A 27274-nucleotide genomic window follows, 5' to 3' on the forward strand; every position below is an offset into this window, starting at 1 on the left:
ACAGTTAGTGGAATTTATTCACATTATATTACATTAATTTTATAAGTTATAATATTGAACATTTACTACTTTAAACAGTATTTATATTTCAAATTCACTATTTTGTGTGTTTTAAGTGATATATGTGTCCACTATATTTGTTTAGATATTTTTGTAATTCCCATTATAAGTAGGGCAACATGATTGTATGGTAAACAATATTTTTGAGACAATATTGTTTGATTTCTAGCATAGGCTTGTACTGCAAGGACACTCTTCCAGTACAAAAAAACTTTGCTACAAAAAGTTTTAATATTTTCCAGCACTGTATTGTGATCTACAGAGCAGCATGCAGTTTGTCGGAATAAAAACATTGCTCCAAGTTAATGCCTGCCTCAAGGAGGTATTATATTTTGGCACAAAGCCATGTCTACAAATGTTAACAGATAGGGCTTTACACCAGACACCATTGGGGGTACTGTGGGAACAACTACGTACCATCCATGGGATGCACCTTGGAAGCGAAGTAGTACAAAGAAGATAATCTGCATTTTTCTCTGGCACCTTCCCTGTACAAAATAAATGAAAACTAAAACAAAAAAATCAACACTTTGCTCTGGGTTGTGTCACTTTTTGTTATTTACCTAACTATAAAAATTTAGACGGGTAATATCTGGTTATTATTGAAGGTTTCACGGTTCGCTTATTAATGAATCCCTTTTTCAAACTACATTTTCAATTTGTGGTAAGGGCAAAAGCTCAAAGAGATCCTATACTATATGCTGATAGAACATATTCAATTAGATTGTTAATACTTCCATTTTGTTTAAACATTTCTTAAGGAAGTGATCATGCTCTCTTGGTTCGGCTCTAAATATACATGTGAGATGCATGTGTTTCGTGCTTAATGAATATTATGCCTAAATTGAAGTGCTAACAGATGAAGTCAAATACACTCTACATTATTTCTCCATAATGTACCTTCTGGTTGAGACATGTATATAATTATAGATGGTAACAGTGAATTACGGTGATGTTTTTCAGCAAGGGGTTCTGAGTGACATCAAATAGACGGAAGTAAATTGTCTATAATGTCACTGAGAATCCCAAGGTGAAAAACATCCCCGTAATTCACTTTGTACCCCTTGTGAGAAAACAGGGCTGATTGCAGAGCCCCCTAACTTTTTGTACCCATTTTTCACTATTTGCTGGTGTTTTCCTGACTCTGATGGTGCCCTGGGGACTGCTAATGAGTCCCAGGGCCTGTGCTCTGTGTAAAATGAGTAGGCAAATTAGGCTAATTATAATTGGCTATGTCAATCTACTTGTAAGTCCCATACTGTATGGGAGGGCATGTAGGTTTAGGGACCCTCAGCATAGGTAGTGCACTCATAGGTGCACTGCTGAGGTACCCAGGGCCATTTTAAAGGCAGGCCTGCACTGCTGGCTGATTTTAAATTAAAGTTATATGCAAATTCGACTTTGGAATTAAAAGTACTTCAAAGATCTTAAACTAACTTATTTTTACATATAAGTCACCCCTAAGGTGTGTCTTATGCGCACCTATGGTTGGGTGCCATGTATATATAAGTAGCAACCTTATAAACATTGTTTTATAAGCCCTGGTGAGGCAAAATAGCCAAATTCGTGTTTCTCTCACTGTAGTGAATGGCCTCTATAGGCTAAAATGGGGAGACTTTATTTTTATTAACAAACTCCCCTTAAGTGCCAAATACCTTGAGTTTGGAATCAAATTATTTTTTATAATAAATCCCACAACTTACACTTGTTGGATTTAATATAACTAGTTCAGGTAAAGAGTTTTAAAAGTGCTAACTTCAGCACTGTAGTGCCCTACTCTGATTGGCCAGCCTCTGACAGCCTGGCCAGGTTGCCTTGATGAGGTGTGAACGGCCTCGGCTGAACACAAAGAATGTGCCTGGAGGAGGAGATCTGCCTCAATAGATGGTGAAACAGGATAAGGAGAGAGCAGCCAAAGTGGTCTTCAAAGGCAGAGAAGCTGAGGGCCTCCCCCACTTCTTGCAACGCCAGACAATTAGTTGCCCTCTTGAGTAGATTAGGAGAGGGGGGGGGTTAGGATTTTTAGCCACACCAGTGAGTGTGCTCAGCCAGATCTAAACTCCAAAAATCACTTTCAGCCATGTTGGATTTTTAAAGAATGTTGCTCCCTAGGATTGATTTTTGCCACACGTCCCAGGAAGTGGTCATCAAAGGGGGAAGGAGCCTGTCTGTGATTGGACAACCATGACCCCCCACCTTTCCACCCAGGAGCAAGGATAAATATGACAGAGGTGTACCCACACCTCAGATCCCTAAAAGGAAGAACCTCAGTAGAAGAAGGACTGTCCTGCAGGACCCCTGATATCCACCTAGACACTGCACTCTGAAGGACTGCACCAGCTGAATACTTGGGATTCACCACAAGAAGGACTTTGCCTGGCTTCATCTGGTTCCAGAAGTGACTCCCTGCTTGCTACAGGTGCAAGATAGGTAACCAGAGTCCCTTGCATTCAATCCTGAAGAAACTGACCAGCTGACCACTATCCAGTGTTCATTTTGGAGTTTGAGCCAGATGCATTCTGGGAGTTGGACTCCTAACCCTGAAGGAGCAACTCGGAGCTTCTGGAACCTCGGGGTGAGCTGTGGACTCCTAAAGGGCTTTCAGAACCCTTCAGGAAGAAGATCCAGACGTTTGGAGAAGATTGGAGAACTTTTGGTAAAAAGCTCCATAAAGGGACCGACCCACCATCGAGAGTCAAGCCGGCTTACGTCAACCGCGACCAGGCCTGACTTGCAGGTTTGTCCCGCTGAAATACTCCAGAGCCCCGGACTTCAAGGATTTCACTGGGAGCTCCTAGAAAGGCAATCCAATGACGTTGACTCGAAATCGGCTTGCTGTGGAGGGTTGACTGATATCGGAGAGAAAAAGTTCCAAACAAGTGACTAAGGGCCTGATTACAACTTTGGAGGAGGTGGTAATCTGTCCCAAAAGTGACGGTAAAGTGACGGATATACCACCAGCCGTATTAAGAATTCCATAGGATATAATGGACTCGTAATACGGCTGGTGGTATATCCGTCACTTTACCGTCACTTTTGGGACGGATTACCACCTCCTACAAAGTTGTAATCAGGCCCTAAGTCTAAAGGTAAAAAGTTGACTGGGAGTTCCTGCGCAGCATATACGAGGAGTGTTCCGGGGACGTCCAATTAAGATTCAACTTTGGTCCAGATGAGGATTTTCATCCTGAAAAATCATCTAAGTCCGAATGTAGAAATCTTCACTGAGGTCTCCTGTGACGCGTATCCATAGGGAGCTCCAGGGAGGTCAGATTTGTGACTTTGTCCCGCTGAAGAAAATCTTCAAGAAAATGACTAAGTCTGAAGGTAAACTTTTGACCGAGGCCTCCCGCTTGCTGTAACTGAGCAGGGCTCCATCGCGGTAGGCCTGAAACTTTGAAACAAGGAGCGAACAGATGACCAGATTGGCGCTTTTAGTTTCTATGCCCTAGAAAACATTAATTTCTTTAAAATTCATATCTCCGGTTCCCCTAATCCGATTCTATTCGTTTTGGTGTCATTTTGAAGATAAAATTATTATATAGTTTAATAAATTGATGTGGGATTTTTATTGTGTTTTGTGTTTTACCTATTTACTGTTTTGTGATTTTTAATGCTTTACACACTTTTCTCCTAACTTAAGCCTTCGTGTTCATTGCCAAGCTACCAAGGGTGGAGCTGGGTTTAATTTTTTAAGACCTAACTGGACCTAAGTGGAGGTTAGTGGCTTATAACTAAGTTTAGGTACTTACCTGTCCTTATCAATAATCCATTGTCCAACACCCATCATTAATTTTATGTTATGTATTGCCCACAAAATCATCTGCCCTTGCTTTCGACTGCTATACAGTGGCAAAGGTGTAACAGGGAACCAAACATAACATGGTCCCATTAACGTATCCCTGTCCCAAAGGTTAAAATAAAAAAAAAAACATCCTTGACCAAACCCCACCACACCTTCCCTGCCTTCCTTTGCCTTCCATCAGCTGTGCCTTCTGCTTTTGAGGAGTTCTGCCTGTCAGCCTGGCCTGGAAGTCCTGTATGACAGAACCACAGTGGGTAACCACTTTAGTTATCAACTGTTGCTACATCATAGCAATGTATTATGAGATTCAGAAACTAAAATAAACAATATAGACTCACTATGCGTGACATACATTACACTAAAATAATATTGCTGTCTATAAGCTAGCTTTCTGACAAAGTCTGTAACTGAGTACTCCATATAATTTTCAACTTCTTACTTTTCACATATGTTTTAAACACATTTAACTGCCTATAAATCCTACCAGAGTTTACATAATACCACCATGCCATCAGAAATTTGCAATATAAGTATCTGCTCCAGAAATCCACATGTTCCATTTTTCAAGCATGTTAACTTGCCAATATTTACCTCTGGGGCTTGGACTTCATCCCCGGTTGTGAAACATTTCAACAGGCATATTATTGGGACCCTGTGCAAATAGGTGTTTCTACAGGGGTTGTGATTTACTGGGCTGTGCGCAATGTTTGCCTAGAAATAGGATGGAGCTCTACTTTATGCTGTTATGAGTGTGTATCATTGTTTTTCGGTTGCCATTTTCGTTAGCAGTTGCCACTTCAACTGCATGTGTGTTTTGTTAAGTGAAGCAGAGCTATACCCATTCCCATTCTTAGCACTAGTAGTCATAAGAGAGACTAATTCATACAACAACGCCTACCCCATTGTCTAAAAATGCCCTAAAAGACATTTATTCGTAGCCAGGTGCTGCTCCTCTGCTAGGGCAGAGGAACGTCACCCCCCACTAGCAGCTGCAAACCTTTTACTAGAAAATTATAAAAAACTATGTTTATTATCGTTTTGTGGTCAAGGGGCGGGGCATTGGGGATGATCAGCGCTGAAGGGGAGTGCACAGCACTCCCCTTAATTGTGCATGTATGTTTGGCTGGCCTGCTCAGGCCGGCCAAACACACATGTACTTTGTGCTCTCTCCAGCCCGGCACTGTATTGCCGGGCTTCAGAGAGCAGGCATAAGCTCCCTGTTTGCCTGGGAGCGCCCTGCCTGGGCACTTCCAGCCAATCCTAATGCTGCTCTGAATAGCATCAGGATTGGCCGCAGGGCAGGCTGGGAGCCAGTGCCTTCAGCCTGCAGCAGAGCAGTTGCGCGGTTGTGGTGGCAGTGGCAATGGGGACAATACAGGTAAGTGTATTTAAAAAAAAAAATAATAATTCCCCCCGGTCCCAGCGTGCCGCCGCTACAAAGTACAGCGAGCCGCTCCTGTTCGTAACTGCCACGTTTCCCAAAAAACTAAGATATAATGAGGCACCATTCCATTGTGATAAGAGATTAGAGTGCTTTAACCAGGTTTATATTGTAGTTAGTACCGATTTTAGGTATAATGGGCTAAAGGGCCTTAGGACTAATTTCACATCAGGGATTTAATGTATTTTTGAACTGTTACTACAGTTGCAGTCACATTGTTCAAGCCACCTACACAGTGGTTATGTGCATACGTTTTAGAGGTTAGGTGCTGCACCAGTGTCTGCAACAAGATATTTGTTTTAGGATAATTTAGAGTCCCACCGCATGAAGGTACTAATGTTCTGGCTTTGTTCACAAACTCACTCCGTCCAGGCTCTTTTATGTTGTTTAATTTACAAATAGTGTTAAGGTTTTTCAAAAGAATGTGATTTAATTTTTGTTAATGTATCGTATGCCACACTTTAACTACGTTCCACTTTTCTGTAAAATGTACATTAGTGTAACCATTGGTAATCATTTGTGAAATAAACATGATTATTTAAAGACATCCATACAGCACCTATTGTGGACAATATTGACAATAATTTTTATCAAACAATGATATATGGAAACTTACTTATAAATATTCCTTCTTCCGGGATAGCCTTCAAATTCATTGCTTGAATAGTATCTGTAAATCATAAAGAAGCTCTTTAATAACTCATATTTTATTTATTCATTTTATTGTAAGTTTTGATTTTTACCAAATCAAACCATATGAGTTCTTGTTGGCTCCGTTGATTTTGAGAGGTTCTGAGGGTCTATCTTCATGGGGATATTGTGTGCTGTACTGAAATCCATTAATATTGAAATAGCAATGGGCTGAATATTGGCAAAGTCTTCAGTATATAGTGAGCATGCATTAAAAAACAGCAATTATTCACCATGCTATTGAAATGCAACAAGAGCAAATGCTTCCATTCATATTCTATTTATTGTCACCCACACCAGTCACATCAGATATTAGTGGTTAAGAATAGAACTTCAGAGCTTTTTACAAAATGTGTTTTTGTCTAGCAAGCCAAACTCGCATCAGTCCCTTAGGGAATCACAAAATGTTGGCGGAGGACTTTTTATGAGCATAGTTTTGAACTTTGTTGGTGACTGAATGATGGTGGGATACCCAAATGTGTTTACTGCGTGGAGCCCACAACAGCATGTCAGTCTAAGGAGATTAGAGACCTGCTCTGACTCATTAACAGGTCACTACTCAAGAACCAAGTAATAGTCTCTCATGAATACATTTGACAGATGATGTTTTGGGACTGCGTGGAGTAACATTTGACCTGGAACGGGATGCTTGTCTACAAACAAATCTGTCACAGGTAAGACTCAGATTCCAAGTTTATCTGTAACATGCAGCTAATACAGCCATTTTATTAACAGGACCATCTTATTGCGACATAATGAGGGGTGGGACTATGAAATATTTTATTAATCAAAATATCACATTTATGGTCCGAGTAATGTCAGCTCTGAATGCCTTGATGGTATTGAGACACAGTAAAGTATAGATGGAATGCTTGAACTAATCTCAGCAGCTGGTAGTTACTAAGGCCACATCCTAGTCCATTGTTGTTATGCACACCATGCTACCTCAGTTTTAACCCAGCTATATGCAAGCAGGCTTGCCCTGCTCCAATGGGAACAGCCCAGCCCAAACTACCAAGCCAGGTCCTCCGTGAACTGGAATACAAGCAATCCAGGACCGGTTTCAACCTTACTGGTATGTGAACCTCAGTTTTGACCCAGCTATACGAATTCAGCCTTGACTCTGCTCCAGTTACAACAGTCCAGCCCAAACTACCAAGCCAGTTCCTCCCTGACCTGGAACACAAGCAATCCAGGACCGGTTTTAGCTTGATGGTATTGCAAACATTATTTTCAGAAAGGCATATTGTGTTGGGAGCCAAAACAGGGCTAATGCAATCAACAGGCATGATTTATTCAATAAAGAAGGGTGGAATACAAAGAATGAAGTATTGTCTCAATATAAAGATTATAGCTTTAAGGCATCAGACAACATATTTCCACTGGTAGATTACCAAGTGATAAAATAAGACAGGTGCATCCTGTGCTGATGCAAGATGCAGCAGGTATTGGCTAGACTTTATGCAAGGTCCCCCTGGTCAAACAACTAGTAAGAAGGCTCCCTATTATTGAGTTTTTTTTTTACCTGCTATTTAGAAAAAAAGTCAAATTCAGTATACGACAAGATTGATGAGATCTTCCGGGTTAGTAGCAGTGAACAATGGTTTTCTAGGACAGCACACCCAAATGCATTGGTTTACATTGGCACATCTAGGACAATTTCTGAGGAAGACTATGATAGGAAGATGTGAAAAACGTGTGGGTGAAAATAAAGAGAGAACAAATAGCTGTGCCATGAAAAAGTTCCAAGGCCCCTATGCCCCTTGCAATAGTTAGTAGACATAATGAGACAACATGGTAAACATTTTAAAAATACAGTAGTCACAGAAACTGGCAGACAGAGGAATTTATTGGAAAATCAAAGAGAGGCGAAGGAGAGAGTCTGGAAAGTCAGTGCATGAGGAAAGAAGTATATTTCCATGCAAGAAGTTAAAATGCAGAGGCAGGTTTTCTGAATTTTGAGATAAGGACCTTGCATGAAAAATAACCAGACATGCCATTCAAATTTTGTTGTTCATTATTCCAAACAAAAATCAGGATTATAGAGGTTCTAGCTATGCTAAAGGTCAACAAATAAAAAGAGAGAAGCAGAATGTTAGCCCATGGACAGTTGGAAGAGTCTCTCTGGAGCTCATAAAATGTAAGATTCATCAGGCAATAAAATAATATTTATTACATCACTAAATACTGAAGAAGCTTATTGTGACTGGGGCAGAAGCATTACCTCCAGTCTTTCTTGCTTCATTCCTAAAATCGGAAGGATTGATCCCATCCTGCAGACAGAATCTACATATCCTAGCCCATAAAGTAATAAAAAGTATTAGTATTCCATGGTGTGAAGTCAGGGTGCTCCAATACTGAATGCTCAAAGAACAGATCTTTCTCTTGCTAACTTTCTTTTTTTCTTTCTATTTAAGGGATCATCTTTTGTGATAGTTTTACTGGTCTATTTTCAAATAGTGAATTCATACTGATTCAAAATTAATCAATTCTCAATTTAGAAAACCCCTGACGAGGTACTTAAGCCACTGCAAACAAAATTCATCACCCACTAGAACTGGCTTTACAGTGAAGCCTTGCCCTGGCGATTCCTTCTACACTTTCCTGTGGACTAGTATCATGATCCAATGGTGCATTGTACATGGATTAGGGAGACAGCTATTGAGTGGTGGGTATACCTGTAGGCTCTCTGAGATGGTGGTCACTGCATGTGTGTGATATTAAGGTAGTGGTGGTAATATCTGGGATCTCAGGGATAATGTTACTCCATCAACATAGGAGGGATGAAGCAGTGCGTGGCTTCCGGGCAGTAAAAGTAGATTTTTATGGTACCCACTGCCCCTTTAGTTACTAATTAGGAGCTACACAAGTGTTCCTAGAACCACCACCACTGCAAGCACTCACTCTCTCCTCACTCAGCTTCATCTCAATAGGAAGAGGTTTGGGTTACAGAATCTGAAGGACTTTCTACTGTAGCCTTATTGCAACACCTTGTTAGCCAGGCTATTAAAGGGGTTTTACAGCCAGGAGATTGTCACCCTACTAAAGGGATGAAACAGTTGGAACAAGAGAATGAAGAACTGAGTATTAGATGACATAATGTGCAGGGGTCAGATCTGAGTGAATACTGCAGCATATTCACACTAATGTATCTTTTCTGGACCTTCCAGACTGATGAGAGCCTGAGGAAGAGGATGCCATTTTGCTTCTTTATCAATGAAAGGAACAAGAGTGCCTTTTCTTGCATGGTGCTATATGAACGGTAGTGAATGAAGGATGGGTGGAAGCTGAGCACAGTTTTTCCTCATCTCTGTCCCTCATTCATGACTCTCTGCCCATGTCAAAACCTTTCTCAGACTCAATAATAATGTTAAAAGTTTTTACCTTTGGACTTAGTCTCTAAAATGGAAGTTAAGTCTATCAGCAGGGAATGGGTGGATGTTGTACCTCAGCAGTGCTTCACAAGGCCATATATCTTCCCTGCAAGGTCACACAGAATTAGTTTTCATCACAGAAAAAAGCTCTAAGTTACTTTGCCCGTCTAGGATGCCGTTTCAAGTGGCAAGCCTCAACACATATCCCTATCATCCAGAAATGGAATATATGACTAAATACCACTTTTTACAACTGCTGGGAAAGTTCCTTCTATTTAGTCCTGCAACCCTTAGCTCCGGTGGGCAGACTTCTATGAAGTAGATACATCTTCAGCCAGGTTTTCTCCAGGTTAGTCCTCTGGGGTGAGTTGGGCCCTCTTGAAGTCCGTGCTTTTTTTGTCTCTAAAGCAGTCAAAAAGGAGGCCAACCATTTGACTTGTGGACCACAGCACCATTCCAGGTTGGCAGCTGCATTCAGGATTCCTTGAGTACTTAAATGAGTGCTCTTCTTCCAGTAGGAGTCTTCTTCCATCAGCCTGTGACTGGAGAAATCCAATCCTAACTATTTATTCACAGAGCCCCACCTCATTTTGGAACACATCCTCTTGCCGTACAATACAATTACCCCGGAACCTCTGTTTCAACATAACAAACCTCTTCTGCCATCAAGCATGCTGTCTTCAGCTCTTTTACTATACCCCTATTTCAATAGGCTCTCCTCCCATTTTACAGGGTCAAGATTGATTCTCTCCCCACTGTGGCTGGAGACGGACTGTCTGGGAGTGTTTAGGAAATGAATAGGAGAAACCTTCCTTTGCATCTCAAAGTCAAAAGAGGTAGTGCTAAAGCTGTCTTTTGTATTGTCAAATTGTTCCTGTCCAATCCCAGAAAGATAATCCCTGCTAAATGTTTAGCAGTTAACACCCATCTGTTTTTCCTGGCCTCAGAGGCAAGCTATTGTCCTAGGAGCCAGAGGCATTCACTCTCCCAGCAAAAGATGTATATTCCAGCTTTGGAGGCATTGAGTGTTAAAACTGGTTCTGGCTAGCTTTGACTCAGTGGCATCAAGTGCATTTTAATAAATTTAATTTCTGCCTTAATTTATCAAGAAATATGATATAATTTCAACAATAAATCAGAATTGAAAATTAAGTAGAAAATAAAGTTGATGTATTTTCCAGCATTATCCTAGGTGACTATAATAAGTAAGGATTTTAATCCCATCTATGTCTGTTGTAGGTAAAAGACTAATAAAGCCTACACAGTGAAATAGCTTTTAGGTTTTATTTCTCAGTGAGAGCACACTAAACCTAATATGCAGTGTGACCTATATATTAGCGCCCTGACTTGTGGGCTCACAAGAAGGGGTATGTGAGATTCATATAATTTGCTTTTGCCCAATTACGTGAAATTTAAGGAAAATGACAGGCAATCACGTTGAATAATGCAACATGCATCTATCACAACGTGCTATATTTTAGTGTAAAGTGAATACTCATATCATTTTTGTTGCAAGGATACATTTAATAAAAGCACTATGAACAAAAGCAGCTTGTGTGTGTTTGTGGTACCTTTTTACAGTGAGTTGAGCATTTCACAGTAAATTTTTACAGGGAATGGTGGTAATTACGCAAAGTAGTGTAACATGAAGTTCCCAAAATTATGCTGGTGAAATTTAAATTTCCTACTACAGGTACAATTTCAGTGCCATCTGCAATTGTCTTATAGGACAATTATACAGATCAACTGGGTGAGATCAATTTAAAGAAATGTCATTTTAGGGCCACAGCATATACTCTGTGGCATTGGTTAGTAGTGTCACAGTTCACAGAGCCCTACTAGCAGCAAAAAAAAGTTTAGAAAAGGGTATAAAATCTGGGGTGACCATGCATAAAGGGAAATTTGCTACAGCGGCCATTGAGGTGTTTTGAAGTCCAGCTTTTCAAGCAATTAGAGCTTTGGCCTTGTATCTACTTACAAGTTGTTTTTAATCACCACCCTTATTCGCTTCCATATTGTGATCCTTCAGTGTCAGAGCCCTTTGAACTTTTGGATTCAGTAAATGTAAATGTTTTGTCAACTATAATCATGTTCTGGTGGCCATCCCTACTGGCCATCAGATAGGGGAAATATAATCTTTACACTACAAAGCCTTCTTTATAAAAAAAAAATCCACACTAAGTAGCCTTTCTCCTGGACCGTATCTTTTTACCAAAGTGTTCTTCAGATTTGTTCTCTTCACAGTTCCAAAGTTTTTTGCTTGCACTTCCTGAGTTAAGGAAGACTTGACCTGACTTAAATGTGGGAAGAGCCCTGACCATGAATTTTTTGGGAAAAGATCATTTTTAAAAAGTTTATTCCCTGTTCCTTTTATTTTGGAAGGGCCGGGCTCTTCAACCAATTACAGCTCTTAGCTTTCACCACTACTTACCAGATTTCAGGCATCGTCTTTACATGGCCTGCCCAAGGTCATTTAACTGAGTCTGTTCAGCTCTGGGCAGCCTTCAAATGTAACTCCTGAAGGACATCTGCTGTACTGCCACTTATGTCACTCTTCAAACCCTCATGACTTACTATATACTACAAGTAGGTGAGAATTGGTTTTAGAATGTTTCTTCTCATGTTAATCAGACCTAGTGTTCACATTTTTTAAACTGGTTCATTATGAGATGTTAGGACTCGGATGAGAAGGGAAAAAAAGAGATAATGGCCCTTGTTTTTAAATCAAATCTTCATTACTCAAGTACTTTTCTTTCTCAACACAGTCCTAGTTTAATCAGTTGCACCCCTGGAGCCTGAGATAAATTGAATAAATAAGCCGCCAGCTGGGTAAGAACCATTCTTGACTCATTCAGCAAAGGTGATCCTAGATCAGAGACCTTGGTACTACTGTTTATTTTTTATTATTCATAGGGTTAGGGTAGGCAAATTATTTCTGTAAAATGAGAGAACCTCTCAGGCATTACAGCTGTGACAAGAAAGAGGACGTTGAGTAATTAGGAATTTTGATAAGTAACCCGGCCAGTACCAACATTGTTTATTACATGCTACAGACAAAGAAGTTCCTGAACAACTGTAGAAAAGTGAATGTTATCCCACTTCACAAAGTGACAGCAATCCAGAGGCTAACAACTGTAAACCAGTAAGCCTTATGACGTCGAAGGAATGGAATGGAATTGCATCTGGGGGTAAATATAGAATTATATCTCAAAAAGAGATGGTAAAACACCATAAAAGCCACTCCACTGTACAACACACCACTCCACTCTATGCCACAGTACTCATCATAATGAACTTTGAGCATTTGTGAAAGTACTGCGGTACGAAACAAAAAGTCCACTCTGTGACAGTCTGACACGCCACTCTACTCTAAGACACTCTAAAACACTCCACTGTTTCATTCCTCATTCCATTCTACTCAACAACACGCCACTCCACTCTATGACACACCACTGCATTCCATGACACTCTACTCAACTCTATGACATTCCATGCACTCTACCCTACAACACACCACTGTATGACATATCACTCTACTCTGTGACATGTCAATTCACTCTACGTGTTACAAAATGAGTTACTGGTAAGGGCAGGTAAGTACCTACACTTAGCAATAGGCCACTTCCACTTAGGTCCAACTAGGTCTCAATAAATTAAACCTAGCTCAACCCTTGGTAGCTTGGCAATGAGCAACAAGGCTTAACTTAGGAGACAAGGCGTAAAGCATTCAAATATCACAAAACAGTAATGAAATAAAACACAGGAAACATTTTAAGAATCCCAAACTTATTTATAAAAATAGGAAATATTTTTGCTTTAAAATGACACCAAAACAATAAAATTGGATAAAAGGAACTGGAGATATGAATTTTTAAAGAATTGATGCTTTTTCTTGCCTAGAAATGAATATCGCCAGTCTAGTCATCTGGTCGCACCTCAACCGGGGCAAAGTCAAAGTTTAAGGTTAACGGTGATAGAGCACTGCTCGGCTACAGCCCAACGGAGGCCTCAGTCAAAAGTTTACCTTCGGACTTAGTTGTTTTCTTGAAGACTTTCTTCAACGGGACCAAGTCGCAGTCCAATCCGACCTCCTGGACCTATTCCTCCGATGGACATTGCAGGAGCCCCTCAGTAGAGATTTCTATCTTCGGACTTAGTCGTTTTTTCGAGATGAAAATCCCTCAACCTGAATGTTGATCCAATGTCCTTGGAGCCCTGCCTGGGAGGTCCCCGGCAACTTTCTAAGTTCGGACTTAGTAATTTAGGGCAGCCGGCTAGAGTTGATGCGGTGGGTCAATCCCTTTATGGAACTTTTTTCCAAAAGTTCCCCAAACTTCTCCAAACTTCTGGATCTTCTCCCAGATGTTCGTTTAAGGTTCTCTTGAGGGCCACAGCTCACCCCAATGTTCCAGAAGCTCTGAGATGCTCCTTGAGGGTGTGGACTACAACCCCCAGAATGTTCCTGACGCAAACTCCAATTTGGCCACTGGACAGTGGTCAGCTTGCCAGTTTCTTCAGGAGTTAGTGCAAAGGACTCTGGCTAGCAATTTTTCACCTGTAGCAAACAGGGAGTCCCTCCTTGAACCAGTTGAAGCCAGGCATAGTCCTTTTTGTGGTGAAGCACAAGTGTGCAGCTGGTGCAGTCCTCCAGAGTGCAGTGTCCAGGGGTCCAGCAGGGCAGTCCTTTTTCTCCTGTAGTTCTTCCTTGTAGGGATATGAGGTGTAGGTGCAGGTCTGCCAGTTTTATCCTTGCTCCTGGGTGAAACACATGGGGTACTGGTTCTCCAATCAGGTGCAGGGTCCTTCCCCCTGTGATGACCACTTCCTGGGAATTGTGGCAAAAATCAATCCCAGGAAGCAAAATTCCTAAAAAGATCCATCATGGCTGAAACTGATTTTTGGAGGTTATATCTGGCTGAGCCCACTCAATGGTGTTGCTAAAAATCTTAAACAGTTTGGCAGCTCTCACTCCTTCCTGCTTCCCCATCTGCTGTGGGAATTTCTCCTTCCCCAGGCACATCTCTTTGTGTTCAGCCCAAGCTACTTCACACCTCATCTAGGCAGCCTGGCCAAGCTGCCAGAGGATGCCCAATCAGAACAGAGCATTACAGGGCTGAAGTTGGCAACTTTTTAGGTAGAGGTTAAAACTCTTTACCTAAACAAGTTATATTGAAACAATTGTCGGATTTATTATAACAATTAATTTGATACCAAACATGAGGTATCTGACACTGAAGGTGACTTTATAAATTAAAATAAAGTCTCTCTATTCTAGCCTATGGAGGCCATTCACTACAATGAGGGTAAAACTAATTTGGCTGGTTTACCTCACCTGTGCTTATAAATCTATTTTTATAAGGGCCCTGCTTATAGTTACATGGCACCCAACCATAGGGGCACACAGGGCACTCCTTAGGGGTGACTTATATGTGACAATAAGGTAGTTTAAGACTTTGGAACACTGTACTTTTAATTCCAAAGTCAAATTTGCATGTAACTTTAGTTTAAAAGTAGACAGCAAGGCAGGCCTGCCTTTAAATGACACTGGGCACCTCCGCAGTGCACCTAAGGGTGCACTACCTAAGCTGGGGTCCCTAAACCTACATGCCCTTCCATGTACTAGGTACTTATAGGTAGGTTAATATTGCCAATTATAATTAGCCTAATTTGCATATCCATTTTACACAGAGCACTGGCCCTGGGACTGGTAAGCAGTACCCAGTGCACAGCCAAGAGTCAGCAACCACCAGTATCTGTCAAAAAAGTTTAGGGGTGACCAGGGCAAAAAGAAGGACTTTCCTACACTACGCCACTCCATTCCGCATGCTCAACTCTCATACACTCTATGACAGAACACTAAATTCTACTGTACGAACTGTCACTCCACTCTAAGTGCTCTATTCTACTTTTTCCCCCTTTAATCCACTCCCTGATGCTCTATTCCATGCCACTCCACTCTATGACATGCCATTCCAACCTGCTCCACTCCACTTTACTCTACACCATTCTACGCTACTGCACTCTACAAGAAGCCACTCAACTGTACGATACACCACTCCACTCTATGACATGCCACTCAGCTGCACTCTGAGACATGCCACTCCAATCTACACCACTCCACCTTATGCCCCTCCACTTTAAAACACTCTATGACACACCTCTCTACGACATGCCTCTCCACTCTTCTCTATCAGACAACATTCCACTCTAAAGCACTCCACTCTACACCACTCCGCTCTATGCCACTTCATTGTATGCCACTCCTCTTTACACCATACCACTTTCGGCCATTCGACTCTATGATACTCTACTCCACACTATGACAATCTATGCCCCTCCATTCTATGATACTGTAATCCACTCTATGCTACTCCAGTCTACTCCTATCCACTCAACTCTATGCCTTGCTGCAACACTCTACTCCACTCTATGCGAATCTACAGCATTATACTGCACTCTATGCAATTAATTCTATGCTACTCTATGCAACTTTACTCAACTCTATGACATGCTATTCCACTATACTCCATTCTACTCCAAGCTATTCCACTCCACTATATGCCATTTTAGGCCACTCTACTCTACAATATTCTATGCCACTCTACACTATGACACTCCACTCTACTATACTTCACTCAATGACACTCCACTCTACAACACTCCACTTTATGCCACTCTCCTCCACTCTACTGTACAGCACTCCACCCGATGACACTCACCTCTACGCCACTGTTCCCCACTCTACTCCACTCTATGTCACTCCACTGTACTCCACTCTATGTCGCTCTACTCTACAGGACTCCATGCTACATCACTCAACTCTATATCACTACACTCTATGCCACAACAGTCATCATAATGAACTTTGAGCATTCGCAAAAGTACTGGGATACCAAACAAAAAATTCAAAACAATGAATGCCATAATAAACAAGATAATATGATTTAAAACTATTGTTTTTTTTAAAACATTGAAATTCAATGAAAAAACAAAGGTTAACATCATTATTTATTTTATATAGAGAAAACAATTTTAATTACACAAACCTTAAATATATTGCTAAGTTATAGTTATAATTTCATAGTTTTTACAGTTATAATAATTTATAATTTTGTAATTACGCCTCTCAATAAAATTACTATAACTCGCGCCCGTCTGTACAGAGTCTTGTCAACTCACTAGTCAGGCAAAATTAACTATAATTCATGCCTTCCACATGCACTGCTTATATTGTATTATATTCTCACTTTTAGCATGCTTAATCATACTAAATAACACTCAGAACATCTGAAATTACATCATTATGTGAAGCCTAGGCATGGTAGAGGGTGGAGTTATAGTTATTTTAGTTTTCCTTTCATATATATATATATATATATATATATATATATATATATATATATATATATATATATATATATATATACAGATATATATGTGTGTGTGTGTGTGTGTACATATATGTATGTATGCGCAAATGACACACACATAAAACAACAGATTTCACGCAATATTAGCAAAAAGTAGAACATCCATAAAAATTTGTTATTATAGTTTGTTCAAGAAATCAAAAACCAAGCTATGTGTCCAATAGAGGAGAACCTGTGCATTACTCCACATGTAATGCAAGCATGTACTCTGAATGCCAGGTGAAGGAAACATTCTGAAAACAATAGGCTCCTAATCAAAAATAGACTTCCTTTTATTGGTATTATTTTCAGAATAAAGAACTAGTCTGATTTTCAATGGTTCCCATGCAAAATCAAAAATGTGCTTATCTCGTGCTGCTACTATTTCTTGGCAAATGTATGACTTACTGCTGTAAAGGTAGTCTCGGAGATCTGAAATAGCTACAGGTTTCCAGGAGTACACAAATGCATAAACATTTTAGCATGTGCAACTGTAACTAGCTGTAGAATTATGCATGTCTTTTCTCAGCTGGAAAATATATTTATTCATAAAGAAAATGCTATGGTACACCTGTATACATTCTCTGTTGTTCCCTCCATACGGAAACCTAAAAAAAAACTTACTCCTGTCCTTGATATCAGTAAGTCTGCACATGTTTCGACTTGAAAACATTTAATGAGCATCAAAAACCTACACCAAGTATTTAAGGTGAATTTACCCACAAACTCCCATAAACCTGCATTCACAAACACAGCAATTGTAGGGTCCAGGATGCACTGTCAAATTCCATCATTGATGTAAATGTTCAGGTGTATTCAAATGTAACAGAGATGCACAAAATAACCAAACCTACAGCTTCTTTTTACAGTTGTACTGCTTCTGCAAAAGCAGGCGACCTCTAAACTTGAAGGATAATATAAAAGCACAATATCCATTAACCAATATAGGTATCATATAGGCATCATCCTATCATGGTCGCATGCTCTAGTTTTGTTATTTTCTTTTATGTTATCTGTTTCTTGCATGGTTATTATCAGGGTTTCTCCCTATGGGATTACTTAATCCTATGCAATACAGTACACGATGCACATATCCATGAATTACAATTAAAATTGTGCATTATGTGTGAAAAAATATATTTATTAAAAAAAAGGTTAGTAAATTATTATACCAAAATCAGACTACTTACATGGCATCATCTGTAACCATGAAAATGTATATTGCTTCCCATTTTCCACTGGTAAGCTGCACGGCATTCTCCTGAAAAAATAAAACATTGAGCAATGTAAAAATGTTCATTTACAAACTACTGTTTGAATTTAAGAGTTGTATGATTAGAGCATACCACAGAATTGTTGATATAATGGATATGTTTGTATCCCATCTTGTCACTGAAAATTTTGTAGTATGATAAACCATCAGAAGTAAACACTGGAAGCGAAGGAAAGAACTGCAACAAAAGAATAAATCAAGATGTTTAGCCTATACTTAAACAAATGGTGCTTTTCTTGCCATTTGAAGCAGACTAGCGTTCAAGTCAGTTATACTTTCTTTTTGGTCTAACCTACAGAGAAGCAGGTATATTGTTTCCAATACATAACATATACTTTTCAATATAGTTTTTATATATGTAAGTGTGTATATGTTATTTCAATAGAGCAAATTTGGCCAAAAGGCAGCAGATGGTTGGACATGGTCAAAGGGAAGTGAGAATGCGTTTTTTTTAAATTAGAAATAAGGTTTATTTTACGGTACATAGGTTAGCATAAGTCAACCATTATAAAGCTTCTGAAGAAAACGTGTTGCTTTTATTTTTCATAAATGAGCTTCCACATTTTTAACTAGTGAGTTTCCTCTTTCAAAAAATAAAAGAAATAGATTAACTTCATGTTACTGCAGGAGTTGCAAAATAAAATGTATTAATTTGTGTTTCATGAAGATAAAAGCTGTGTTCAAGAGATGTGCCTGACAAGTAACATTTCCAAGGCTTACTCCCAGGCCACAACTGGGTTTAATTCATTGTTTAAACAGCTTATTGTTTTGTTTGCTGCACTAGTGCAATGTCATTTTCATTGAGTATTGGGTAAAGTATTCATGATGTAGGTGTTTTATAAATGTGTCTTTCTTCATGTAATGCAATTTCCCCAATGGCAACGTCATGTATCTTTGGTAGCACAGCCCTATCATGCTGAATCTTGTCAAGTCCAGTGTGTGGTTTATCACTGTCTGGAACCCAAAATGTGTGCTGTTTCTGGGATGTGTGCCAGATCTTCTCTGCCTTCCCAAGCAAGCAGTCCCTGCATTAGACTGCCTGCTGAATTATACTTAGACCTTTTGACTCTTTCCTCAGAGACAGATATAATGTCTTTCCTCTTGATGATTTACATGTAGACTTCCTTGACTTAGGAGCTGCGGTAGATATATGATGTATCTTTGCTGAACTATATTTTCGTTCTGGCTATTTAGTTCCTTTTTGAGACCACCTTATGTATCACCCCTAAAAAAAATATATATTAGGATGCACTATTGATACTGATTTGAATCTAACTAACTATTTTCAACTTCTACAATGATTCTTAATTTTGATATAATCAGATTTTTATTTTGAACTGTGTGCTGCAAAGAATTTCTTTATTTACAAAAGTCCGGAGCACCAACCCTTTAAATGTATTAGTTAAAAGCATTGAGACAAGCTTACAGTTATTGAGTGATAGGAAAGGAAGCTGAGTTGTTGACAGTTAATACAGTGTGAGGTAGTATTCTTTAAAGAGGTAAGTCTTCAACTCTTTCCTAAATTGGAACAGCTTTTAGGCGATCCTGATGGACAAGGAGACGTTGATCCAAATTGTGTGTTCATAGATGGTAAATTCCTGTTGTCTCATTTTCTTTTTCTTTTTTACTCTTCCTTGTCTGCATTTTCACAGTGTCCTGGCTGTGGGTGTGCTGGAAACCACTAGAGATGGTGAGGTTCTCCAAATGGTAATCAGAGATATTGTTTATGAAGGTTTTGTAAATGATATGGCTGGTTTTGAAGGGTGTGTGGGCTGACAAGGGGAGCCAATGGAGTTCACTCAGGATGGGTGTGATGTGATCATATTTCTTCAGGCCTTGGATGGGATGTGCTGTTGTGTAGAGGATGCCTCTGAGGGGTGCTACTGTTAAGAGTGAGAGGCCATTACCACCATTCAGATGACAAAATACAAGTGCTTGAACAGCAGTTCTAATGTTGCTTTCAGGACGGAATGGTTTGGCTTTCTTTAGAAGAAAACGCTGATTCCAGGTCTTCTTTGTGTTTTTGGCAATGTGTTCTTTTAGGGGGAGGTTGGTGTCCAGAGTGAATCCAAGTAATTCAGTGAGAGTTGTAGTTCAGATTCATCAAGGTTCATGTCATTGAGCCAGATTTGTACTGTATCTTGTTTGTTGTTCTTGGCAAATAATATGAATTCCGTCTTGTTTGGGTAGAGGTGTACTATCACACTCCTAAGAAGGAGTGGCCTATTTTTCCATAAATATCTAGATACTTGAATCATTATAAAAATGTACATGACATCAATTCAAATAACTTGGCTTCAGCTTCGGGAGTCTCAATAAAAATGTCTTAATTCTTCTTCTTTTCTTTATTAGTTCAAGAACATATATACATTCATTTAGGAATCCTATTTAAGGAAAGAAAGTTTTTACAGAAAAAGATACAACAAACACATATAAACATTGAAAAGCTATTTGAGTAGACACAGCACACATCCTTAAACATTTAAAAATGTAGAAGAGCGAGTAAATTGTACTGCGTGGGGCACCTGTATTGCAATGCTACTGACCACAGAAAACATTACATCTATCAGACTCTTCTCTTATAGTCTTTTACTTTTAAATTATGCATCAACTAGGAGATAATAGTTTCAGCAGCATCACTTTAGGACAGAACAACTTTTATGGATAATACATGAAATAGTATCTTGTTTTGATGTATCTACAGTATAAAAACATTTAATTAAATTAGGAATAATTTATGTTGAGAATTACTTATGAATGATGAATACAAAATATTACTCATACACCAAGTGAATAAACGTTATACAAATTCAGAAATATAATCAAGAGAGTGAGAGATTGAGCTATAATTCCCAATCAGGAATTTTCACTTGGATAGGGCCTCAACAAAATACTAGCAGACACAAGCAGTGTGCAGGATGGTAACTGAACTACATGCCTACAAATTACATCTGTAATTACTGGACTAGGGGCTTCAGATGCAGTTATTTGCTCAAATGTTGTAAAGGCTATCACATCAATGATCCACAATTCATCTGGCACAACGGTTTTTCTAGGTCAAATCCCTTGGAAGCTATCACACTACAGATGATGTGACAGGATTTTAGAGCTAAGGATGTCTAGGGGGCAACTGTAGCTACCGGAGCCGCTAACTACTGGACCACAAAAGTTATTGTTTAAATGTCTGAGATCTCTACAGAATACTCACCAACTGGTGTTGGATCTCGGTAATCAGAGGATGCCAATGAGCAGTAAGTTTTAGGTTGGCAAAAGATAAGATTTCTGATGACTGAATTCCATCTGTGCCCCTTAACAATTGATATACATGTCTGAACATCTCTCATTGCTTTTAGAAACAAACCTACTAGACAGAAGCAGTGTTTCAGAGTGCACACTTTATTGTTCAATAATTTGTTGAACCCCAGAAGAGCAAATGCTAGTCCGAAGACAAGGACCTAAAATCAGAAATGGCCCTTTCCCATTGAAACCTCAAGAACTGTAGGTGTTTCAGGAGGGCGGGTATAAGCAAATATGAATTCTGGAAGTCCATGCAGCATAATGTTTGGTCGTACAGTTGCCATTTTCTAACAACCATGCAACACAAACAAGGTCATATTCTTTAAATCCAGATTTCCTCCATGGTTTTGAGCTCATCTATTGCAACTGTACAGTCAGACAGTAATAGTTAGGTAAATTTGCTTGGAGGATAAGGTAAAAGGATGATTTCAGTCTCCTAGCTCATTACGGTACATGACATAAAGCTTTGAGATCTTGCTATGGTGGGACTCCAATGTGCTAAAATATGCTTGGAGACCTATGACCTAGAGAGCAATCTTGCTATGAACACAAGAGATAACCTGATCTTCATCAGATGGTGTAGAACTTCTAACAATTCCTTTTTTTGGTGAATGTGAGAAATTAGGTTGTTGCATCAGTGGAGGTGTTATCCCAGCTCGAGCAATAGCCTTGTCAGGGTGAACCATAAAACTAATTAAAGTAACCTGTGTTTAAACCTCTGGTAGCTTGTCATGAAAGTAGCTAGGCTTAACTTAGAGGCAATGTGAAAAGTATTTATGCAGCACACAAACAGTAATAAGGTGAAAACACAAAACTATTTTTGAAAAATAGATTCAATTTTAATAGGGCAGGATTTTGAGTTTCAGGCAGCAGAATAGTCCTTCCAGGAAGAGAAAAGCTGTCTTCTGAAGTATACGGAAGGCCTCAGCAGCAGGCAGTTCTCTGAGAGTGCTTCTGCAAGTCCAGAAAATAAACTGAAGAGTGGGTGTGAAGGTCCTATTTTTTTATGCTTGGTGATTTCTTTGAAGTACGAGAAGCTTCTAGAGAATTCCCTTTGAAATGCCTGAAGTTTCCTGACACCTCTGCCCTGGCTCCAAGATGGCTGCATGAACAATGTAAGGGTTACAAGTCCTTTGTGTGAAGCCAGAGAACAGTTATTCAGTTGCAAGTGAGGCTGTGTCTAGCTCTGCCTCCCATTCTACCAGTTGACTCACAATGGAGGCATACCTAATCCCTCTATGGTGTGACTGTTTTGGGGAATAAACAAAGTTCAACCACCAAATACACCCAGTCATGTGACCCAATTACAGCCTATTGGCACCAAATAGGGCAGGAAAATGCAAACCATCTAAAAGTGGATTTTTCAAAATTGTAACTTAAAATCTGACTTTAACACTGAAGAGGATTTTTAATTACAATTATCCAGACACCAAACCTGAAATGCCGATCTGTTCCCAATCAACATTAACACTTGTTAAATGTAATTAGGCAACCCAATGTGGGAGAGGTAGGCCTCAGAGTAGTGAAAAATGAATTTGGAGGGTTTTCACTAACAGGGCGTGTAAAACCTAAACGTATATGTCCATCTTCTTAATTACAATGCACCCTGCCCTATGGATTACCTAAGGTGTACCTTAGGTACAATAAAAGGGGAGTTTAAGGCTTGGTAATGGGGTTTTTATTGCTGGGTTGATTTGGCCGATTAAAACTGCATTCAGGCAGCAATGGCAGCTCTTGGATATGTTTTGAGGAGCTACCTAAGTGGGTGGTACAATAGGTACTGCAGGCCCACTATTTAATTTATTGGCTCTCAGTATGTGGTATACCACTTTACTAGGGACTTTAAAGTAAATTAATTGTGACAGTCAGGTGTAAGCTAATTTTGCCATGTTTAAAAGAGAGCACAAGCATTTAAGCACTGGTTAGCAGTGGTAAAATGCACAGTCTCAGAACTATCAAAAACGAGATTTAGCAAAACATAGAAGAGGTGAAGGCAAAAGGTTTGAGGGTGATCCTCAAAACGGACAATGTCCACCAGGGCAAAATAAACAGTGATAGTTACCAGCTACAACTAGATCAGCATTTTCATATATAAGAAGCTGAGGCAGAAACCAATTCTGGAGTACTAAACAAGGATAGTTATTTGGATTGATCAGATGCCTCACAAGCTTTAAAAAGAAATATGGGGCTCTATCAATCATAACCTAAGAAAGGCATGTATGGTGAGAGGCTTGACAGGTCTGTCATATGGCACTGCAGTCTATTTTCTGGGCTGTGATAATAGATGATTTATGGACAACTGAGAAATGCACCTTTGGGCTCCAGAGGGTGATTCTAGATTGTAATCAGCAGCTGGAGTGGCACATTTGCAAATACAGTTTGTGGTCCAAGAGCTCAATTCCCTATGAGGACATCAGGCTGGAATTCATGCTAAAATCAGAATGGGATCTTTCCTTGTTATTTTACATAGATGGAAAATGCCACAATAATCTGAACACTATTGTGATGATCTGTATAACAGTAATACTTGTTTGGGCCATCTTGAAGCCAAGGACACCTTTTATGCCCCTGCTGGAACTTGTACACTATTCAAGGCCCTGAGCCTCTCTCTTATATATACCTACTGTGAGAACACAAACCTAACTTCAACTCGAAAGAATGGCAGCCAATACACAGGTAGGGTTGATTCCTAAACAAAAGTAAGCATATATTCTCCCTAGAATGGGGGTTTCATGCTGATTGTAAAAGGTGCTTTAGAATTAACATTCCTAAGGAGATCAGTACATGGTAGCTCTTTATCTTTATATATATTATTTGACCTAGTATCTTTGACTGAACTGTGGTACCTCACTTTTCCTAATAAAATGAATGGGCATTGATCCTGTCCTATCTAATTGTGGAGCTCTAGAAGCATTGACAATTTTGGAAAAATGCTATGGCTTGTCCCTATTTAGCTAAGACATTAGCAAGGCATTAGCACTTTGGGCCTTAATAGTGAGGGCTGGTAACCTGGTGGGGTCAATAAAAGGGGTTACCAGCCCCATCAGGATTATCTGTCCTGTAGAAACACTATTTTAACATCTTAAGATTTCATCTGCCTAACGCAAGCTAAATGGAGTCTAAATAGAATACCAAACGAAGATTTGGGAATCAGTACAGAAACAATGATTCAGGCATATTATCTCACAAAACATACAATGGAGAGAAATTTCTCCCCACAGAGTTACTGATGACTTTCTGGAAGAGCACCTGGCTCATGGAAGACTCCTCTCCCGGCCAACAGTAAAGTTTTGACTTTATGAAACTTAATAGAAAAGGGCAGAGAGTAGGCAGGATTACAATAGTTTTTAAGCAAGTGTTACAGCGCACCTTGTCTGAGCTTAGGTTTGAAGGAAGAGAAGCAGCCTTATTTTCTTTGTCTTGGACCAGTAGTTCTACGATATCAGGAATTCCACCTGGTCCTTTGGAGGTTTTGCAGCTCCTTCAACATGGTGGAGGTTTTGCAGCTCCTCCAACATGTTTTCTGCCCTCCCCATAGAGTAGGGAACATCCTTGATCCTATTTTTTCAAAACTGGTGAGTATAGTGGCTGAGCATCATATTAACTTACTTGCTCCGACCATTTCGCCATCACTTTTTTGGTTTCTTATGAAAAAGCATCTATTAGTCACCCATCTGCTCATGCAGGATGGGCACAGTGGTGGGCCAAAATTCCCCCTCTTAATCCTGCTCAAGCAACATCCTTGTCAGTGTGAACCACAAAAATCACTAAATTAACCTGTGTTTAATGCTCTGGAAGCTTGCCAAGAAAGCAGCCAGGCTTAACTTAGAGGCAATGTGTAAAGTATTTATGCAGCGCACAGTAATAAGGTGAAATCACAACACTAATTTAGAAAAATAGATTCAATTTAAATAAGTTAATAGATTATTTGACACCACCAGAATAGTGACTAGCCGGCCTATTATGGATAGCTGTACTGACATACCTGACACACAAATGGACAAGTATATCAATGGAGCATTAGATAAGCAGCTCCAGTAGAGAACCAGATTTTTTGCACACAAAAAGCATTGCGTATGATCCAGCGTATGATCCAGCAAATAATATGTACCACTGTCATATCAAGACATCTTGCTGTGACTTCTACAGCAATAAAATGCAGTCTGCTGAAAACTCTTCCTGCGAAAAGGTTGCTATTGTGAAGAAACTTTCTTTGTTATCTCTAATCTCAGCTTCAACCTCATCATCAGAGGATGGCTAGAAGATATATGCCTCCTTTCCTGCAAAAACTAGATATGCCCCTTGTTTAAGGGCTTGGTTCAACTGTTTGGAGGATATATCTAGTCTGCTGAATTTCAAGCCCATCAAATCCAAAGAGCTGACCTTGCTAAATGCTTTGGTGAAGTAAGGCCCTCCGCTGGATCCAGCATCCCATCAATTTCGAATCGAGGTGTGGATGTGGTCCACCCAATATTAAATAAACTAGACAACAGCTCCCTGGCCTCTGGACAAGTGGCAAAGCAATGGAAGCATGCTGTGGGTGATTCCACTGCTCAAAAAACCTTTGTTGGAGCCCACCAAGCCATAAAACTATTGTCTGGTTTCGCTGCCAACACTCTTCTCCAGGATTACGGAGAACTTTGTCGATAAGTAACTTTGGAGATTCGTTTAGGGCCATAACCTGCTTCACAGGACTCAGTTGGGCTTTTGTCCTTCAGTCAGCCTTGTTGCTGATTACAGAATCAATCCATCAGACAGTGGATGCTGGCAGTTGTGCATCATTGTTAATGTTGGACCTCAGTGCTACATTCACTACTGTGTCCCATAATACCCTGACTGAACACTCTAATGTGTATGTGCACCTTCTGGCTGAGGTCATCAAATCCTATGGATTCACCATCATGGCCTCCTCTCCATGCCTCTTGCTGGCAGAGGTCGCTACGTTGGTGGACTTGAACAGACTTAAGTTTAATGCTGGGAAGATCGAGGTTCTGATGTTGGACAATCATTCGAACATCTGGTCCACTGCATGGTGGCCTAATGAATTGGGTCCATTACCTGTACTCAAACCCAAAGTAAAGAACCTTGGCATTTGGATTGATGAAAACCGTCTTTTGACAATCAAATCCTGCAGTGGCAGGAGAATGCTTTGGACTGCTTGAGAAAAATCTGTTTCTTGCTAGAGTCAGCAAAAAAACAGTAGTTCAAGCCCCGATGGTATCTAAGCTTGACTATTGTAATGTTTTAATCTTGGAGTCACACAGGGTTGGATTAAGAGACTCCAAAGAGTGCAGGACCCTGCTGCATATCTCCTATTGAATGTGCCAAAGCATGTGTCTGTTGAGGCTGTGCTTAAGAAGCTTCATTGGCTTCCAGCGAAGCAGAGCTCCTCTTTCAAAGCCTTGTGCTATTGTTATAAGTAATCTGCCAGTTAAGGTCCGCAGTACCTTCAATTTTTGGTCAGACCATATGAACCTTTGAGAAATACAAGATCCTCAGGGCCCCGGTTTGCCAGCATCCCTAAATAAAGAAAGCATGCATAGGTGGTAGTTTTTTTCAGCTATTTAGCACCTAAGCTTTGGTATTCTCTTCCCTTGGGGTTTTGTTAGGCCCAGTCAGAATGTCCTTTCAGGAAAAAAAAAAAACAGGTTTATTTTTTAGCTCTGAATTTATGGGGATTTAGCAGATGCATTTCAGCGGGCAGATACCTGCACCTAGCTCTGGGACACTTCATACCAGGTAGCTTTGTGCTCTATAAACTGCATTAATATTCTTATTACCACTTGCATCCATTCAGGCAGTAAGTTTCAGGGAGGATTATTGGACGGTTTTCCAGGCCACTAATAATGGAGACCTTTGCAACTAAGCTATAGATTTTAAAGCGGGGCATCATTCCTCAAACGCTGCCAATTGTAAAGCACCTTT

The 27274-nt window shown here is 39.9% G+C and overlaps 1 protein-coding gene across 3 annotated transcripts in view; it reads right to left on the reverse strand.

Moving 5' to 3' along the window:
• LOC138284927 (prolyl endopeptidase FAP-like) overlaps positions 1–27274 on the reverse strand; it is a 551554-nt gene that overhangs the window by 322084 nt on the left and 202196 nt on the right. For 2 of the 3 annotated variants that reach the window (XM_069224259.1, XM_069224257.1), the window contains 3 exons: positions 18126–18230; positions 17970–18040; positions 5923–5976 (listed from right to left, as the gene is read on the reverse strand). In XM_069224259.1, coding sequence (XP_069080360.1) covers positions 5923–5976; positions 17970–18040; positions 18126–18230 — 230 coding nt within the window. The remainder of the gene's footprint in view (positions 1–5922; positions 5977–17969; positions 18041–18125; positions 18231–27274) is intronic. The other variant, XM_069224258.1, reaches the window with a different exon arrangement.

The sequence above is a fragment of the Pleurodeles waltl genome, chromosome 3_1 (genome assembly GCF_031143425.1).
Source record: "Pleurodeles waltl isolate 20211129_DDA chromosome 3_1, aPleWal1.hap1.20221129, whole genome shotgun sequence".
NCBI lineage: Eukaryota > Metazoa > Chordata > Amphibia > Caudata > Salamandridae > Pleurodeles > Pleurodeles waltl.